Source organism: Dermacentor andersoni, chromosome 4 (assembly GCF_023375885.2).
Source record: "Dermacentor andersoni chromosome 4, qqDerAnde1_hic_scaffold, whole genome shotgun sequence".
In the NCBI taxonomy this organism is placed as follows: Eukaryota; Metazoa; Arthropoda; class Arachnida; order Ixodida; family Ixodidae; genus Dermacentor; species Dermacentor andersoni.
The window spans coordinates 118625370-118642735 of NC_092817.1; the positions used below are offsets into that span (position 1 = coordinate 118625370).

General features: G+C 46.1%; 1 protein-coding gene across 7 annotated transcripts in view; it reads left to right on the forward strand.

Annotated features, from left to right (window-relative positions):
- Window positions 1-17366, forward strand: part of Lrp4 (LDL receptor related protein 4) — a 219949-nt gene that overhangs the window by 143671 nt on the left and 58912 nt on the right. For all 7 annotated transcript variants that reach the window (XR_008613799.2, XM_055074337.2, XM_055074333.2 and 4 more), the window contains exons 5-6: window positions 14277-14396; window positions 15949-16071. Coding sequence is in view for 6 of the 7 variants with exons in the window: in XM_055074337.2 (XP_054930312.1) it covers window positions 14277-14396; window positions 15949-16071 (243 nt within the window). In the remaining variant the exon portion in view is untranslated. The remainder of the gene's footprint in view (window positions 1-14276; window positions 14397-15948; window positions 16072-17366) is intronic.

The following is a 17366-nucleotide window of genomic DNA, read 5'->3' on the forward strand; positions in this document are numbered from 1 at the left end:
ACTATTTTTCATGTTTTTTTTTCTCATTCCTTTTTCACCCTGGTCCTTCTAGGGCCTTCCTGTCCCTGATCCCCTTTTCTATGAAGAGGAACATGTAAGCGCCTGCTTACTCGCCGGCAAGATTTGCTGTATTTAAGAAAAAAGCTTGCTCTCTCTCGCTGTAGGGCGGCAAGAGCTTAAGACAAACGGCACCTTCTTACCGACAGGCACCATATCGTGAAGCGTGCATCTGGCGACACGTCTCTCCCGACCATCTGCTAGCTTTCCGAAATTTCTCATTGGACATCCATTACTTCTCTCGTGCCGCACTCCCCCTCCCCCCCCCCCCCCCCCCCAGACACACACGCACTCCTTCCACGTCGTCTGAAGCCCATTACGAGCCCGTTTGTCGGGAGACGTGGGAGCTCGTCCTCACACCTGGCTCGTACAAGAAACCCTCGAGTCATCTTGAAATCAATCAGCACCAGCAGTCCCGAAACCGCTACTTGGTTGGGGTGGCAAAGTTTTACCAGCCACAAAGACTTCAACAGGCTTCTTTTGCTTTACATTCTTTTTCTTTTTTTTTTAAGGAAGCGATGAAGTGTGTCGTCTGGCCTAGATTAGGAAGTGCCAAAACAAGAGAATGAGTTAAAGTAGACGGCCAGAAAACACAAAAATTTCTCGCTAGATGATTGCAAGTTGTTCTTCACCGAAATATTTGTAATGTTGCGGAGGACGTTGGGGCATGTGTACCTCGGGGTAAGTGAGGGAAGGGGTGGGGGAGGCGAGGAAGAAAAGGGCACCTGTTTTCGATGTCTTAAACACTCGCGACACAGCGGCCCGAGAGGCCGCCGAGAAAAAGCCACCGCGAAGAAACACAAGGCAAGCAAGGAATAAGCTAAGAAGCTCTGTAAGCACGATGGCGGGAAAACACGAAGCGGGACATCGGAGGGGAAGCGAGAAATTTCGAACACGCGCATCGGCGTAGGGGAGCACGATGATGAAGGACGGGGAGTATAGATATGCGGATGGCTCGTATATTCCGTCGCGTCCGTGCTTTGCTACAGGGCTGTCTTGTTAACGAGTCGAACGAGAGCAGGATTCCCTCCTTCTTTTTTTTTTTTTTTTTTTACTTCCTTTCGCGGGAGAGGAAACCGCGTGCGGGGCAGCGAAGATGGCGCGCGCTTAGCAACCCAGCGCAGTGCAATGCAAATTATGAGCGGCGTACGCGAAAGGGAAAGGGACAGAGAGAGCGCAGTAAGATATTCAGCCCACTGTACGTCCGGTTGGCTCATGTATATGGATACGCCATCGCGAGCAGACGCGGCGGCCTTTGGTGCCGCATTCCCCGCTAGTAAGAGACTTTGTCGGTCACGTGGCAGATAAAAATGCATACGTGTGACGCGGGAAAGGACACTCCGGATGAGTTAAGGGGAACGGGGCTTTCGGATTTAGCGAGGGAGCGTACGCTCGAAAAGCCCGTCGCGGGCTTACTCGCACCGCAATGATGTGCTCTGCTGGTCAGTGCTGCAAGACTCGTTCGAGCAGCCGTCATGCTGAGGAAGTTTCACCAAGTAATTTTGACAAAAACAAGAACACATAAGTAGGAGGCGTTCTTGTGATGTTGGGGCTCATTAAGAGACGTGAACCGCTCGTGTCTGCGTTTTCACCTGTTTAAATGTTTTTTTAAGTATTCATACGTAGAGCGCCAAACAACTTTTAGCTAACACTCTAGGGAAAACCACCGCAGTCTCGCTGATTACGCCACGCCGCCAGACGCAATCGTAAGGTGGCGAACGAAATTAAATTATGCGGCATCGATCGGCATGAAACGCGTCAAATATTGCACCTGTACCCGACACGAGTTTATTTGTTGAACACATTCGCTATTCGAGAAAGGATACTTTTTAGCCATGCGTTTCCCGTAGGAAGACGTGCAGGAGTATTCAGAAAATGAAGAGCAATAGCGAGACAAGAAATGTGCCGCGGAATTCATTTATGAATAACGAACGCAGTGACGTTTCCGGCCACTGTAATGAGAAATGGACACGCTAGCCATTGTAAAAATATTATTATAGAGATTCTTGAAAAAAAAAATGACCGTGTGGGACACAGTGAGGAACGCCAACAGTTATCGGCGTGGACTTTCTTGGTCGCTTTCCCGCTTCTGTTATAGTTAACAAATAGATAGCCGTTGCTACCGACTATTCGACGCGCTATGCTATCGTATGTACCCTGCCCACTAGCTGCTCTACAGATGTCGCATACTTCTGGGTTTCTATTCACGAAGAGTTAGTAAGCTAAAATTGTTTGACGTAATAGTTTTGATATGTGGTGTTTAATGGCGCAAGGGCCAGGCATGACCAAAGAGCGGCATGACAAATGGTAATCTCAACGATGTGTTGTCATTGTCACTGGTGTGGACAGTCAATCCATCATGGTAGATGTGACCGACGTAATACTTTTGCGGAAACCCGCAAGGTGGAGAGAAGTAATAAATAAAGGGAAAATGAAACATCCACCCACTCGCAGCATTCCTACAAAGGAAAACCATATGGGTTCCTCGAAATAAAAGCCTCTCAGTGAGATAAAAAAGAAGAAAATTGATTACCCTTATAGAGATCTTCCCCTATGTATACGTTTCTGCCGACCATCGCGATTCAAACAACAATGCCCTACGTAACCTTTGCGTATAATTCTTCACGTCATTATGATATTCCGGTTTCTTTCCCCTCAAATTTTTGTTTGGTCACCATCCCAGAGTCATTTTGAGACCATGCTTCCTCCGGTGTCACAAAAACAGCATAATACGCCACGACGCCCCAGTTTCGGCTCGTATAGCTCGTCAGGCCGCCTATAATCGACTTAGTATCTCAACTGTCACAAAAGACCCGCTGTATATACGACAGCTGTCACCCCAGCATTCAGTTCTGTCCAGGAATTCTCGTTCTCCTGTGGTTGCCAAGTAGCCGCGTCGGCCTGTCCGAACATCTGCTTTCACGCTATACCGGAGTCTACAAGGTCTTGCGAACATTAAACGACGTTGACTATGAGATCGCCTCCCTCGGAGATCGCCTCCCTCGGATCGCCTCCCTCCTTCACATTTACGAGGTGATGTCGTGCTCATGTTCCGATTGAAACCTACTGTTCGGTTAGTTCGTTGTCGCTCTGACGAGCATTGGAACGGTGCTTCAACCACAAAGGGTTATTTTTTTTTTCATTATATTTATTTATACCTACCAGCCACTTTAACTAGCGATGTACTCTGGTCTAGCGGCTCCGACGCAAGCTAGGACATGTTCTGTTCCAGCGCCTGACTCATCACAGAGCGCCCAGCACTGCCGGTCAGGCTTGTTTCACCTTGACGCTATAGACTGTAAAAGTGTCTGCTTTTCGTCAGAGCAGCGCAAATGTGTTGCGCATTGCGCACGTTCGCGCTACGCTGGACCGTATCAGAGGACGTGAATTCGGATTATGCGGGAAATGAGATGCTTATAGAGGCAGTGCAATAACATTTGCAACACTATTTGATCATGTAGTTAAAGTCAACCTAATCTTTAGAATATACGCTGGAGCGAAGGACGTTAGAAAGTTTCCTAGCTAGCGTTGGCAGGCAACCACTGTCGGAGGAAGCTATCCTCGGCCCATGGCCTGACACGCAACTGCAGTGCGTGCAAATAAAGTGTTGTTGAAGTTTCTGCAGGGCACAAAGCTCGACGAGTGGCTCTAGCAAGGGAACTGTCTCATGTACATAAGCACTCACCACTTCTATTATCATCATCATCCATCCCTCGTACTTACACTCCCCTTCCTTCTTCACCATTGCAGAGTAGCAGACTAGAGCGCGCTAGCCCAGGTCGACTTCTCTGTCTTTCCTGTCAATAAATTCTATTCTCTCTAATATTTAGAAGGTGGCTCCAGTCCATCCTCATCAACATGTCTCCCTAGTTAGGCCCGCTGCAGGACGAAGGCGCCGCTCCGAGTAATCTGCAGTCACATCCGTTTTTCTTCGCGAGTTGCGTGTCAGTTCTAGTCAAGGCAGTGCAATCGCTTAATTTACATTTGACAAGCTCTGACGGGGTAGGAAAACTGGTTAACACTTGTTGGCGACTGCTCTTCTCACGCACTTTTCTAGGTTCTGGTTCTTGCCATGAAGTTACCGCACGTGTGCCCTTCAATTAGAGGTATTTCTGTGCGAAAGAAAGAAGCCGTCGCTCAATTAAGGCTTCAACGCCTCCTAAACATTGTACATTAGAAAAAAAAGTTTTGCTAATCCTCATCACTGCACCTGTTCTTTCGTCGCAGTGAACAGCATTTCCCTTTCGCTGGTTTTATCTTCCGATAGAACAACGTTCTCGTATGTTTCACTCGTAACCATTCTGGTAGTATTTTATTGTTGTTGTTGATGATTACAAACAAAAAAGCTAAATTGACAATGAAGCCCGACAAAGCATGCAGTAAAATTTAATGTCCAATTTAAATATGCAAATAATAAGGAAGGAAGTAACAGTAGACGAAAAGACAACTTGCCGCACTGTGAGCCGAGCCACCGCAGTATCAATGGGGCCTTCTTGTTTTCTTTTTTATTTTTCCATTTTCTTGCCACTATACGTTTATATTGATTTCGTTGAAGCTACCCCGTTTACGTACATGTTAGTAGTAAAATGGTAATAGTAAAGACCTTTCTCTATTCTTTCCTTGCTACTCTGACAAATGCGACAGATTTCGCTCCTCCGCTGTCCATTATCTCTGATTACTGTACCAAACTTCCTTCAACCTTTATAACCGAATAACGTATCCTTCCTTTTGTCGCTGTTGTTATTACGCATTCGTCCAACGAAGTAGTTGTTTTACATTATCATATTGACCTATCTTGTTTTGTACGTGGGACTTGGCGCTTTCTTCCAAGCACTCCTCAGTACAATAATTCGACAAAATACAAAAAGAAATGTTTATCACTCCGTGACATAGTTCTGCCAGAAGGGTTACGTTCTCGCGAATGTAACCACAGCTAAGGCTGAGTACTTAATTTTGAGGTATGTGGGTTTCACAGAGGCCCCAATTTATTTCTCCAATTTTCTACGCTATATCATAATGTTAAGCCTATCGCGAAACGTGCTTAGTAATGGTATAAATAAAGCTTCACGCCACTCAATGTAGCCGCTGCCGGCTATCTCATATGTATTCTTCATAAAGCAGCACCATCATTCACACGGTCAAGTAAAAAAACAAAACCTGTGAATTGACATCTACTTGCCTCACTCGAATAGTAGTTTTGCAACTTTGTGCAGCAGCTTGTTTGCGGCGTCTTCCTATTCAATACCCTAACGCTATTCTCACCAGCTCTTCCCCATCACGCCCGGCGTGTTTAAACCCGAATAATTTTACGCGTCTCCATACTTTCGGAGCCATCGCATTACAAAATCCTGAATGGCCTTTCAGATTTACTATTTTTATGGTCATGTGTCTTTCGTTGCCTGTCAAAAAGAAGCGAAAAAGTATTACATTCGGGCGTGCTACGTGCCAAAACCACGCTCTGATTTTGAGGCACGCCGTAGTGGGGGACTCCGGGTAGACTTTGACCACCGCGGTTTCTTCAACGTGCACGTAATTATAAACGAGCGTTCTTCGATATCGCACCCGATCCAAATGAAGCTTCAGCCGCCGGGATCGAACCATCGACCTCGAGCTCAACAGTGTAACGCGATTTCCACTAGGCTACCGCCACGTGTGTCGCTGATCGGCCAAGTTTCTCGCGCTATCGGCGCTTACCCAATGTGGAGTTGGCGTCGGATAGCTCGTAACGTTTTTCTTCAGGTTATAGCCATCATGGGCCAACCATGCGGGAAAGAGAAGAACGAAAGGCACGGAACTTAACTTAGGTCTCGTCTGGTCGGCTAGCCTACAAGGAAAGAAAAATATTTAGGAAAGTTAGGGGGATTAAAAAAGAAGCATCGTCCTTCCCAAATGCGTCCTTTTCTTTTTTTTTTTTGCTCCCTCCTTAACCATTTCGTTTATTCCTACATCGGCGTTTTCTTCTATATTACACCTTGCTTGTCATCTTGTTTGCCTCTCTTTCACTGTGCTGGCTTTTTTTTTTTCAACTTTCAAATAAAGATACCGAGAGCGTAGGTGGATTAACTTCTCCTGCTCGCGAACGGAGAATGAATTCGGTCATTAAAAGGCGTGAAACCGGGTGCGTGAAACAAAAATTACATCTGCAAATATCAACGAGAACTCGCACCGACTGAGTGGGCGTGGAGCCTTTCTGCCCACGTAGCAGGGCGGCGTCGCGCCTATAGCGTGGAACCTTTTGTAAAGTTTGGCTCCAGAGAAGCACAGCCCCCCCCCCCCCCCCCCACCTTCTCTCCCACGCAGAAGGGACGCAAGTCGCGCGCGCTGTAGTGCGAAGTGACATCCCTGAATGAAGAACTTGTACGATTGAAAAGGGGGACAGAATGAACGAGCGTGAGAAGGAAAAGACCGGAGAGAGGAATGCATTAAAAAAAAATAAGTGAAGCTAGAAGACCAAGAAGCGGGGAAAAAATGCAGAGCAAAACAAAAAAAGAAGACTGAATTCCATAAATAATTGGGAATCTACCCATGCAGGAACGGAAGGAAAATGAAAGATGGCAGCGGCGAACGGTACACGAAGTTTGAAGGGGAACAAAACGAGATATAAATAAGAAACTTCGAAAGGAGTGACAGGGCAAGAGGAAAACATTGGCAGGTTTAAAAAAAACACACAAATTATAGAAAGAAGGCAAACGAACACGAGAGGAGCTTTCTTCGACTTTTCAGGGGGAAGCAAGTAATGGAAGTCGGTGCACGGAGCTGGCAAGCGCGCGAACTAACAGGAGCTGTTTTGAATGCATCGAGTTTGTGCCGTTGTTGTTGGCGGCGATGTCGACATGCGCGTTTGTGTGTGCGTGTGCGTGTGTGAGTGTGTGTGCGCGCGTGCGCGGAGACTCGCGAAGCGCACGTCGTAAGTCGCTCACCGGAAGAGGCGCGACGCGGAAAGCGAAAGAACCGCGTAATGGGGTCGACACGAAGATAAAGCCTCGCCCCAGGAAAAGTACCCTTCTTCGCGGAAACTTCTGTCGCTGCGTTTCTAATTTGCGCCATCGTCGCCCAACTCGTCGCTCTTGCCGCCCGCGAGTGACTCGAAAGCAAAGTTCTCAAATGGAAGGAGCGACGAGAACCTCATCATTTAATTACAGCCGCGGCTGCGCCAAGGCGAGGAAGGCATGCGTCGCCTCTTTAATTGTCATTGTCTGCTTACAGCGATCCCGTTTACGCTTCAAATGTGTTCCCCGAGTAACCTGTATTCTCTCTCTTTTATTTCGTTCCTAGGTTTAGTGTGCATTCAACAGTGCTAATCAGATGCCGATTCTCGCAAGTAAATACACGCAATCTTGAATGACGGCACCTTCATTGTTTTTACCGAGCTTAGAGCTGTTTATCGTGCTTGAGATAGAGTAATACATTGCTGCGCGCGTTTTTCCGAGAACTGCTGAAATGTCCCCGCAACTTTTGCCGTATAGTCGGAGAGGCCGAAATACCTGCGATATTCTCCGGCTGTCTCTTGTAGTTCACAACATCAGCGTTTAATATTGATGTAAAATTCTGCAGATTGAATAAATAAGATTTGACGTGTGCGGATTGCACCCCAATATGCTGGCTAGGGCATGAACGCTTGTGTGTGTGTCTGTGCATGCGTGTGCGTGCGTGTGTGTGCGTGCGTGTGTGCGTGCGTGTGTGTGTGTGTGTGTGTGTGTGTGTGTGCTTGCGTGCGTGTGTATGTGTATGTGTGCTTGTGTGTGTGTGTGTGTATGTGTGTGTGCTTGTGTGTGCGTGTGCGTGCGTGCGTGCGTGCGTGCGTGCGTGTGCGTGTGCGTGTGCGTGTGTGTGTGTGTGTGTGTGTGTGTGTGTGTGTGTGTGTGTGTGTGTGTGTGTGTGTGTGTGTGTGTGTGATGAGGAGCGCCTTCACCATCGGGCTAGTACCGGAATGTCGATGGGGGGTCTCAAATCATGTCATGCATTTACCTGAATTTCACGGTTACTAAAGCTCTGTTCGCGATTATATTGACGCCTTAGACGTCCTAGAACATTGCTTTATCACTTTAAGTTGACGTCATTGTAACCTTTAGGGTCTCTTTAATGCCAACGTTCAGCGGCTCACACTGAGAGAGGTTGTCGGGCTGGATGGTCGCCGAAGTGATAATCAGTGGCTACTCGGCTCGCGAACACATCTCATAGAGAGTGCTCATTCTGCGAACTAATTATTCGAGAAAAAATCGTATATATATATGTATATATATATATATATATATATATATATATATATATATATATATATATATATATATATATATATATATATATATATATATATATATATATATATATATATATATATATATGACGTTTGAAGACCGACCGCGGTGGATGGAGAAGCGGACGACGAAGAAGTGTGAACGCTGTAGAATAAAGGTACGGCGTCTGAGCCACGCCACGTCTCTTGCTTCTGATTTTACATGTGTATGAGAAGAAGCAAGACAACAGCCCTCGGGAGGTTATTGTACTCAAATAATTCATATATTGGCGTTTTGAATTTGTAACGCAAACCACGGCGGCAACGATATAGGTGGCATGCAGTTTTCTCGTGGTGCATTAAGAGCGCAGCTCCTAATGCCCCGTTCCTGCAGTGAGCTTCGGAAGGGCGTAGCTGAGCGAACGAGTACAACAGCAAAAAGAAAAAAAAACAACGAACGTGCGAACGCGGAGCGGCAGATGAAAGCCGTTAGCCGCGAACGGCGGTGAACAATGAAAACGGATCCTTCGGTGACGTGCGCACGGGAAACTGGTTTCGAGCGGACTCGGCCGACTGCTCGATGCTCAATCGTATCTGGCATCAGCCGGACCACTCGTTTCGTACTATCCTCTGCTCGCGTCAACTCTCACTCGCACTTGTATGGTTTGCTTAGCTTGGTCTCGTTTGCGCTTGCTTCGATGGTCATGGTTTGCGATTATCTTGTAATCTAATAGTGAGCTTGACGCGTGTTTGTAGTGGTTTCTGGAAGCCAAGCGGCACCAGCGATTGCACTGGAACCTCTGACGAGTCATATATGAAAGCCGACGCGCTTGACCCAGAGATCAGATTTTGGATGATTTCCGACTCTGCTACATGTCTCGCTAAAATTCCTTGCCTCAATATATCGCGAAATGAAAACACGTATAGAGCTGCGCTCAAATTTCTTATTAGGGTGTATCTTAATCTCCAGTGAACTTCTTTCTTAAGAGGTCAGGTCTCTGATAGTTGCCAGCTAGAGCATCCATTCGCACGCAATACAGCCACGTTTTGGGTGTTTTGTTGTTGTTGTTTGTTTTGTTTCTCATGAATTAACTTACGAGCACACATATAGGCCCAGTGTTGGGGCTGGATCTCTCCCGTCACATAATTTTCTTCGGGCATTTCACGTTGCGAATAATGTCTGCTCTGAAAACATTCCATCTTTTTTGCAGAACATCTCTTTATTTAGGAAGTGCAACAGTCGCGCTCACCTTCACTGTTACAGTGTAATGTTTAGCAAGTATCAGGCACCGATGGCTAATTTATTGCTACTTGAGTACTTGCCGGTAACTTTAATGTTCCATAGTCGCGGAGTGGAAGTAAGCGAGCGGTGCAGAGAAGTGATATCGCATGAATAACAGTGAACTAGGAAAGTTACAGATTTCTTCTTACACAACGGACCATACTGACATCATTTACTATTATTACACTGTAGCTAAGTATATAACGCGTATAAAACAAAAAGGAATGAGAAACCAACGAAGGAACCTCGCAGTAACGCCACTAGCTCCAGTACTCTACTATAGCGCTCTGGATACGCGGTATAACGCGCATAGGAAAACACTCTAAACGTTCTATTGCGTGATCACCATGGCATATCATTACAATGGTGCCCGCGCGAGGGAACAAGCAAAGACTAAAGGGCGCAATCGATTTCAACGTTAGACAAGGTAGGACAAGTGCATCTGGAAAACCCTTGTAATGCCAGTGTAAACTTGGTGGTGCAACGCTGCTCCTCTCGTTAGGCGCGAGCCCCGCTCTGGTCGCACATTAACGGCCGCGTTGGTGGCACACGTGTGGATAATTCGTTGTACCGCAGTTGTGCACATGCTGCTTTAGATATGCAGTAATTGGACGATGAACTTCGTTGCAGTGTTCTAACCCACGGCATACAGTTCGCATTAGCAGGCTACCAGAGCACTTGCGAACACCGCTGTCTGTGGCGAGGTTGCCCAACCTAATGAAAATGGCGCGTCAGCACAGTCCTAGCAGTCTAAAGTATTTCTGGAGACCTTCGCCTTCTCACCAAGCACAGCACTCTCAACAGGCACGTACTCAAGATTGTTTATCGGAGATGGGGGGAGGGAACCGAAGGTAACTTCTCTATGCAAATGAGGAAGTGCGGTACCTTTACTAGTACAGACATAAATAATACCCGCCATTCGCCAAAAAGACGCGTAAACGCGCAAAAGAGAAATGAACTATGGTGTATCTTATAGGTACGCCTGTGAGATTCACCTTTGCTTTACTTGGGAAACAAGGAACCGCATCAAATGGACTCGCGCAGCGAGGAAGCGCAGGAAGAACACTGCCAAGAACAAGTAAACAAGCGAAAGAGTAGAATAAGGATTTCTAATAGCGTTTCTTAATTCACTTCTCGAAGAATTACAAAGACATATATATTTGCGAAACAATCACATTTCTTTTGGATCCCTCGTTTACTGCTCTACCATGTGCCAAAACCGAGACGTATTGTTATTAGGAAGTTGCGTAACGATGCGTGCGCGCCAGTCCCTTACAACCGCGTAGAGCGCAGGACGCTGCGGTTCTAGACGTACTGCGCCCACCGCAGAAGGCTAATTAGAAAAACACCCACATAAGCACAGCAGAGAAGTGGGTACCTCAGGCGGCTCGATTGATAACTGTAGAACCGTCATTCCAAACACGCCGAATTATTCTCCACTTGCGGCGGCGTTTTCTCTATTTCCTTTTTAAATAAAAAGATGTTGATCTATAAATATTTACACAAACAACGGTTATATTTGCTCCTTTTCGTTTTTCATGTCTGCTTGCCTGTTGCTTCTGCTCTCTCCCTTAGTAGATCGCTTAATTTCTAGACTTATTGCGCCTCTTGTTTTTGCACGAAAAGTGCTGTAAAATTAGGAGAAAATTATGCATAGCTCTGCTATCGCAAACACCAGAGACCAGCGGAGCTGGAGAAAGGCCAGTAAAGTAGTGTCAAACCACTCACTTGGTCTAGATTTTGCTTGGCTTCGCCGGCTCTGCTGGTCTGCAGTGCTTGCGATAGCAGAGCCACGCATTTTTTTCGCTTCGAGAAAGAGGACCGCCGAAGTGAGCGCGCGGGGTTTTATCGGAAAGGAATGGCGTGACATCACCTGTGTTCCCGCCACGCCGCTCTTTCTCCCTCGCTAGGCTCCACCCACCTTCACCGCGTCACTACGCTGCGCTATGCTATTTAGATACTCTACTTTCACTCTCTCTCAGCTCTCTCTCTCCCAGCTAGGAGAAGTTGCGGACGTCAAGAGAAATGCAGCGAGGTTCTAACAGCTCCACTGTAAAACCAGACGAGGTAACGGGTGGCAGTCAAATTGCTTATGGGTTTAACGGTTATTGCAAGGTTTGATGATGGTTCCTGTTTCCCATGATCTTATTTTCCACTTTATGCAAACCATATCACGTGTGTATGGTTCTGGGGATCTGCCAGCGTCGCGGCGAACCGTCACTCAAGGAAATAATGAAGGAGAAGGAAAAGTTAAACGCCACTGACGTTTTCTCCGGTCGCAACTCGTTCCACGAGCTTACAGACCAGCCGACTACGAACCGAATCCCTTTCCTAGGGCCCTATAAGGTAAAACTGTTCCAATATGCTTTTATTCCAATGCCCTGACGTCAACTTTGCGTAACCGCCGAAGCAAGCATCGGGCGGTCACCCGCAGGGTTGTCTGAACAGACCAATCAAACGCTCTCCTTGTTCATAGGAGGTCCCTTTTTTTTTGCTTGAAAAAACGAATAGCACTGCCTACACTGAGCGGCTTGTCTTATCTAAGTGGCTCACAAGAGGCGAGGAGCAGGCTCAAGTAGGGAAGGATTCGATGGGGCCGAGCCACTGCACTAAAAATCGATAACGCGGTGAAGAGCGTGGTGCCGGAGTCTGCGATTGGTCCGCTTTCCCTTACTTAGCTTGCGGTGGCTCGTCCACAATCGTGACGGCATGCAACGGAACCTTAAGAATGACGCTAAAAGGAATCCTCAGCAAAGAAGAGTAGGCAGAACGAGGTCGCAAAAGTACCGAGAATGCTCGAAAACGTTACACGGCCACGCAAAAAGTTTTATTACACGCAAATAAACCCATGCTCTCTGGCAGGTGCGGGAGCCAGTGCCTGGGCGATCGGCGGCAGCCATGTTTTCTTCCTTTCGGAACGGCGCAGCCTGCGGTTATTCAGAAAAAGAAATCAGTTTTGTTCGGCATATCAATGCATCTTTAACGCGTACGCCTCACTTTGACGCGGTGAGTTTTTGCCATTTTGGGGCGTCGCGCATGACAGGCAGGTGAAGTGGGTGCAGCCCGAAAACTTTTGACCAATAGCAGAGGGCTGATGGCGAAAAGGCGTCGAATCACAAATAACTATTTTTCCTTTGTTCGGTCAAATCGTGCATAATCAGCGTGTACACGTCATATCAGATGGGGAGCTATCGCGGTTTTTGTGACGTCGCGTGACAGACAGGTGAAGTGGGGGTGGTCCAAAAAAGTTTTTGACCAATCGCGGAGGGCTGATTGCAGAATTGGAAGAGAAAAGTTTGGAATAGCTTTACGTTATAGCGCCCCTAGTGTCTGGATCAGTGTAAACAAAGAAGGCCGAACTAACGAAGCAACAGCGATGCACGTTACCGTTGAATAGATGGTGACAATTTCATGCATCTCAAGTTGATCGCGCGGGCATCGAATAGATGAGAAAAGTGGCCTTCACACAACCAGGAGATGCCGATAACTACCGCCATCCAAGAGAAGTGAAAAAGGTAGCAAGATGTTGACCGCCAAATAGCTGTCAAATCTCAAGATTGGTTGGGCGGTGCTTTTGGAAAGTGTGCGATGAGTGGTGGCGTGAGCGGGGAGGGGGGTGCTGTGCTGCCGAATTTTATTAATAAATGCCTGATGACGGTTAGTGTGGGCCAGACACGTTTACAGTATTTCAGATCACTAGAAGCAAGACCGCCCTCAATTTTCGTAAAACTTTTCAGATACGGAACTGCTCACTCCCAGTAACGTTATTTTATGCTTGGCAATGCGAATTCCGTAGCATAAAGAAAGCGTCTGCAGAGCGTGAAACATTCTACACAAAAGGCGTATCTAACAATTGCAATACCTCACAGCACGAAAAAAGGTGTTATCTGGGACAGCACAAGCTTTCGTTCGAAACGTTTAAGAGCTCAGATATTGCCTGATATTCAATATACCAAAATAAGAAGCATGGTTTGGTAATTTCTGGTCATATCTTGGTAAATTTCTTCAGGGCCAAAGAGAACACGCCGACATATACAAACGCACTCAAACACACAATCACGCCAAGGAAGGTCGTCCCCATTGTGTGAACCATGGAGCGCGCATACATTCTAGACGTGCATGCTTCTGTGTGTGTGTGCTATGTATGTAGCCATTCCATAAAATGACTTAACGAATTGACGGGTTGCAAACAGCAAAATCTTTGTGTCATTATCCGAGCCCATGATGGCATGGCCGATCAAACACCACATGGATATCCAAGAAGAGGTACAAGAACTTTTAGCGAAGTCCACAGGTCAACAGCTTTTGATATGAAACGAATACTTCAGGGAACGTGGCCCCGCAAATTTGCTCAGGGTCAGCGTTTCTTTTTCTTTTTTTTCAGAAGTGTTTTTTATACGCACTGATCGTTCTCAAATCAGGTCCTTCACAGCTAGTATCATAATCTTCTTGACGCAATCGCTCTAATCATGTTATACTTATGACTTACCGCTTTAATTCCTTCGTAAGATCTATTTTTTTGTAATGGATCCATCCCTATAGAGAAACTGGCTATAAGGATCCAGGTGCATGATTTACAATATCAGTGTTTCATTTTTCTGTTTCAATAAAGACTATATGAATGTATCGTTACTATAACATCCTTGCCAAAAAACAAAGAAAAGGAAAGAAACGGACTCGTACAGTTAACTTATCATGCAGCGGTCCGGCTGTGCGGGGAAGCCGAATTCCGGTGCATGACGGGCGGCTGCATCTCGCTGGCCTGGCGCTGCGATAAAGACATCGACTGCGTCGACGGCTCGGACGAAGGCGGTTGCACCGGTAGGTAACAGTCCTTAACTCGAATTTTCTTGAACTTGAAGTTGAGGCACTTCTAGGTTCCCGGGCTGCGCATGCTTCAAGCATAATAACCTCCATGCCCAGCTCGCAACGCACGTTCTCTGGTGCCCCAACCTAGCAGCGGCCACACGACGTTGTAAACCTTTTTCCGAGATTTACTGATCATAAGGCAACAAAAGGAAACAAAAAGTTCAGTGAGCACTGTTGAAAGATGCATGTTAGCGCTACGTTGTCTATGCAGCCTGAGAAAAGTGTGCACCCTTTGCAGATTTGGGACCTATCTTGTCCTCAAAGAGTAATGGTAATACAACATGCTTGCCTTTCCTTTCTTTAAATGCGCGCGCCCTCGGTACTTTCAGGTCACCAAGAGCACAAACGTTATTAGCACAATATAATATTTTTGAAAGTTCTGCGCTCGCTATGCTTGCGTTTCCGTCATGTGTGATATCACACATGACGATTATTGTTTGGGGTCACGATGCTCCCGATAGCTTGTGAAATTCTTGGACGTGTGATACGGTAGGATTGCTGAGGTCCTCAGCGTCAGTTCATAGCACTGTGTCATTACTGCTCGCGCACTGATGTATTGTTTACCCGTGCTAGCGCTCTGATAAATATTACATCTTTCAGCATACGGTCGAGAAATGAGCCCCATTAGCCCAAATTGAGCAGTGTTATCGCAATCCTCGTATCGTGAGAGTTTAGGCACCATATTAATGTTCGAGCATCTCCGCGATGTCTGTAGCCTTGCGTAATCGCGAGAATTCCGCTCTGGCCGAATGTCTCAGATTTCGTAAGTGGTTTGGGGGAGCAAGAATTAACGCAATATAAGGACCCTCGCCATCATTTTGCACTGATTCTTTCAAGCCCTCTTCACGAACTTGGAGAAGGCATATTAGAAAAAAAATTTAAATGTTGACGGTTGTGTGCTTTCTTTCAAGGTATCACCAAGAACCCTGGTTTTAGAAGGTATATTACAAAAATTTTAAATGTTCACGGTTGGGTGTTTTCTTTCAAGATATCACCAAGAACCAAGGTTTTTCTCTAAAAAAATGAAGAAAAGCAAGCCTTTAACCTCTTGCTTGCTTTGAATACACATATGCTATACGCACATATAACATATATTTTCTTCTAAAGCATTTACACCTACCATGCATAGCATATACCTTGGCAATCAACTATTATGTTGGGTAACAATTTATTAATAAGAGGAAACCCGGCTGGCCACTCTCGGCCAGTGGCATGTAGAGAAAGTAAGCATTGGCAGACAAAAGGGACACAGAGGAAGAATGGCGTTGTCATTTGTGTGCACATGGTTATATAGAAATGCTACATGGCCGTATTCTTTAAAATCCCTACCAATGCCTTCTTAACATTGCGCCAGCTTTTTGAATTGAGCGACCTTTTTGCCATAACAAGAAATTATTCGTTGGACGCGCTTCTTTGATCAACTTGAATCATCATCATACGTAGCAACTCAGAACTACCGAACCTCAACTTCTGACCCTTCTTTTGCTTGTTTTTTCTCTGGCAGCTTTCACGTCCAACCTGTGCCTGGCTGAAGATTTCCAGTGCCGCAGTGGCCGCTGTGTAGGCATGAACTATCGCTGCAACGGGGACAACGATTGTGGTGACTGGTCTGACGAAGAAGGCTGTGGTGAGAGAGCAATGCTGATAGCCATGTGCACCCGCTTTAAAATCTGTCGTAATTTTCTTATTTCTCTTTATTGGCCATCATCAGAATGAAAGCCATAAAGATCGAGTATCATCCATCGAGTGTAACCCACTATACAGGGTGTTTTTGCTAAATTTAGCCAGAGTTTAAAAATATGCCGACGCACTTTAAGACGACACGGCCAAATGCATGTTGCTCCCTTTTATATGTAGTGCGTCGCGCTATGTTTTCTATTTTGCTTAGTTAGATGATTAGCCAAGATTAAATAACCAACTTCTGAAGTTACGAAGCTAGGAGAAAAAATTAGAAAGTTGCAGAGCGGTTTGCAAAACGTCCGAATAAACAGTTTCTGTCTTTCTATCTATTAAGTACTAGCGTTTTTCAGCTTACTTTGGAAGCGCGCGAAATGTAAAAAAAAACACACAAAAAGAAACACCACGTGATGACATGCCCGCTTGTGCGTCGTGATTGCACTGCTCCCAAGCGTTCCGTGCACAAACGAACATGGATGGCATTTAGCCCGGGGTGCTGCTTATCGCTATCATGAACCGCCACGACGGAAGCACATCGCTGGCCTAAATCGCACAGCCAACGCCTTGCTCACTGCCCTGTCGCTTTTTAAGCAGCTGTGCGGCCTGCTAGATGCTGTGTTCGTTTGTACGCGGACAATTTGCGAGCGCTGCAATCACGGTGCCCAAGCGTGTATGCCACGTTGCATTTTTTTTTATGTCGTGCGCATCCGCAGTACGCTGAAAAACACTAATACTTAATAGATAGAAAGTTAGAAACTGTCTAATCGGACGTTTTGCAAAGGGCACTACAACTTTGTAATTGGAATTTTTTGCCTAACTTCGTTGCTTCAGAAGTCGGTTGCCTAATATTGACTAATTATATAATTAAGGAAAATAGAAACATTGCGTGACACACTACATACAAAAGCGAGCAATTTGCATTTGGTCGTGTCGTCTTAGAGTGCATCGGTATATATTTAAACACTGGCTAAAGTTCGCTGGGACACCCTGTATATATATAGCCCCGAGTATAAGCCACCATTATGTACACGTAAACATTGAGGGACTGCGTCTGGTTGGGGATGCATAGCGATTAAAAGTCGAACGTAGATTATCACATACACTGCCTAAGAAGACAGGAGACAATGTGGTCGAATTATCGAGTACTATATCGTTGATTTTGAAAGCCTGATTAAACAGCTGGTAGCGGCACTCGTCATTTCCCCTTGGTCTGTATATGTGTTAACTTCGCCATTTAGCAGAAGC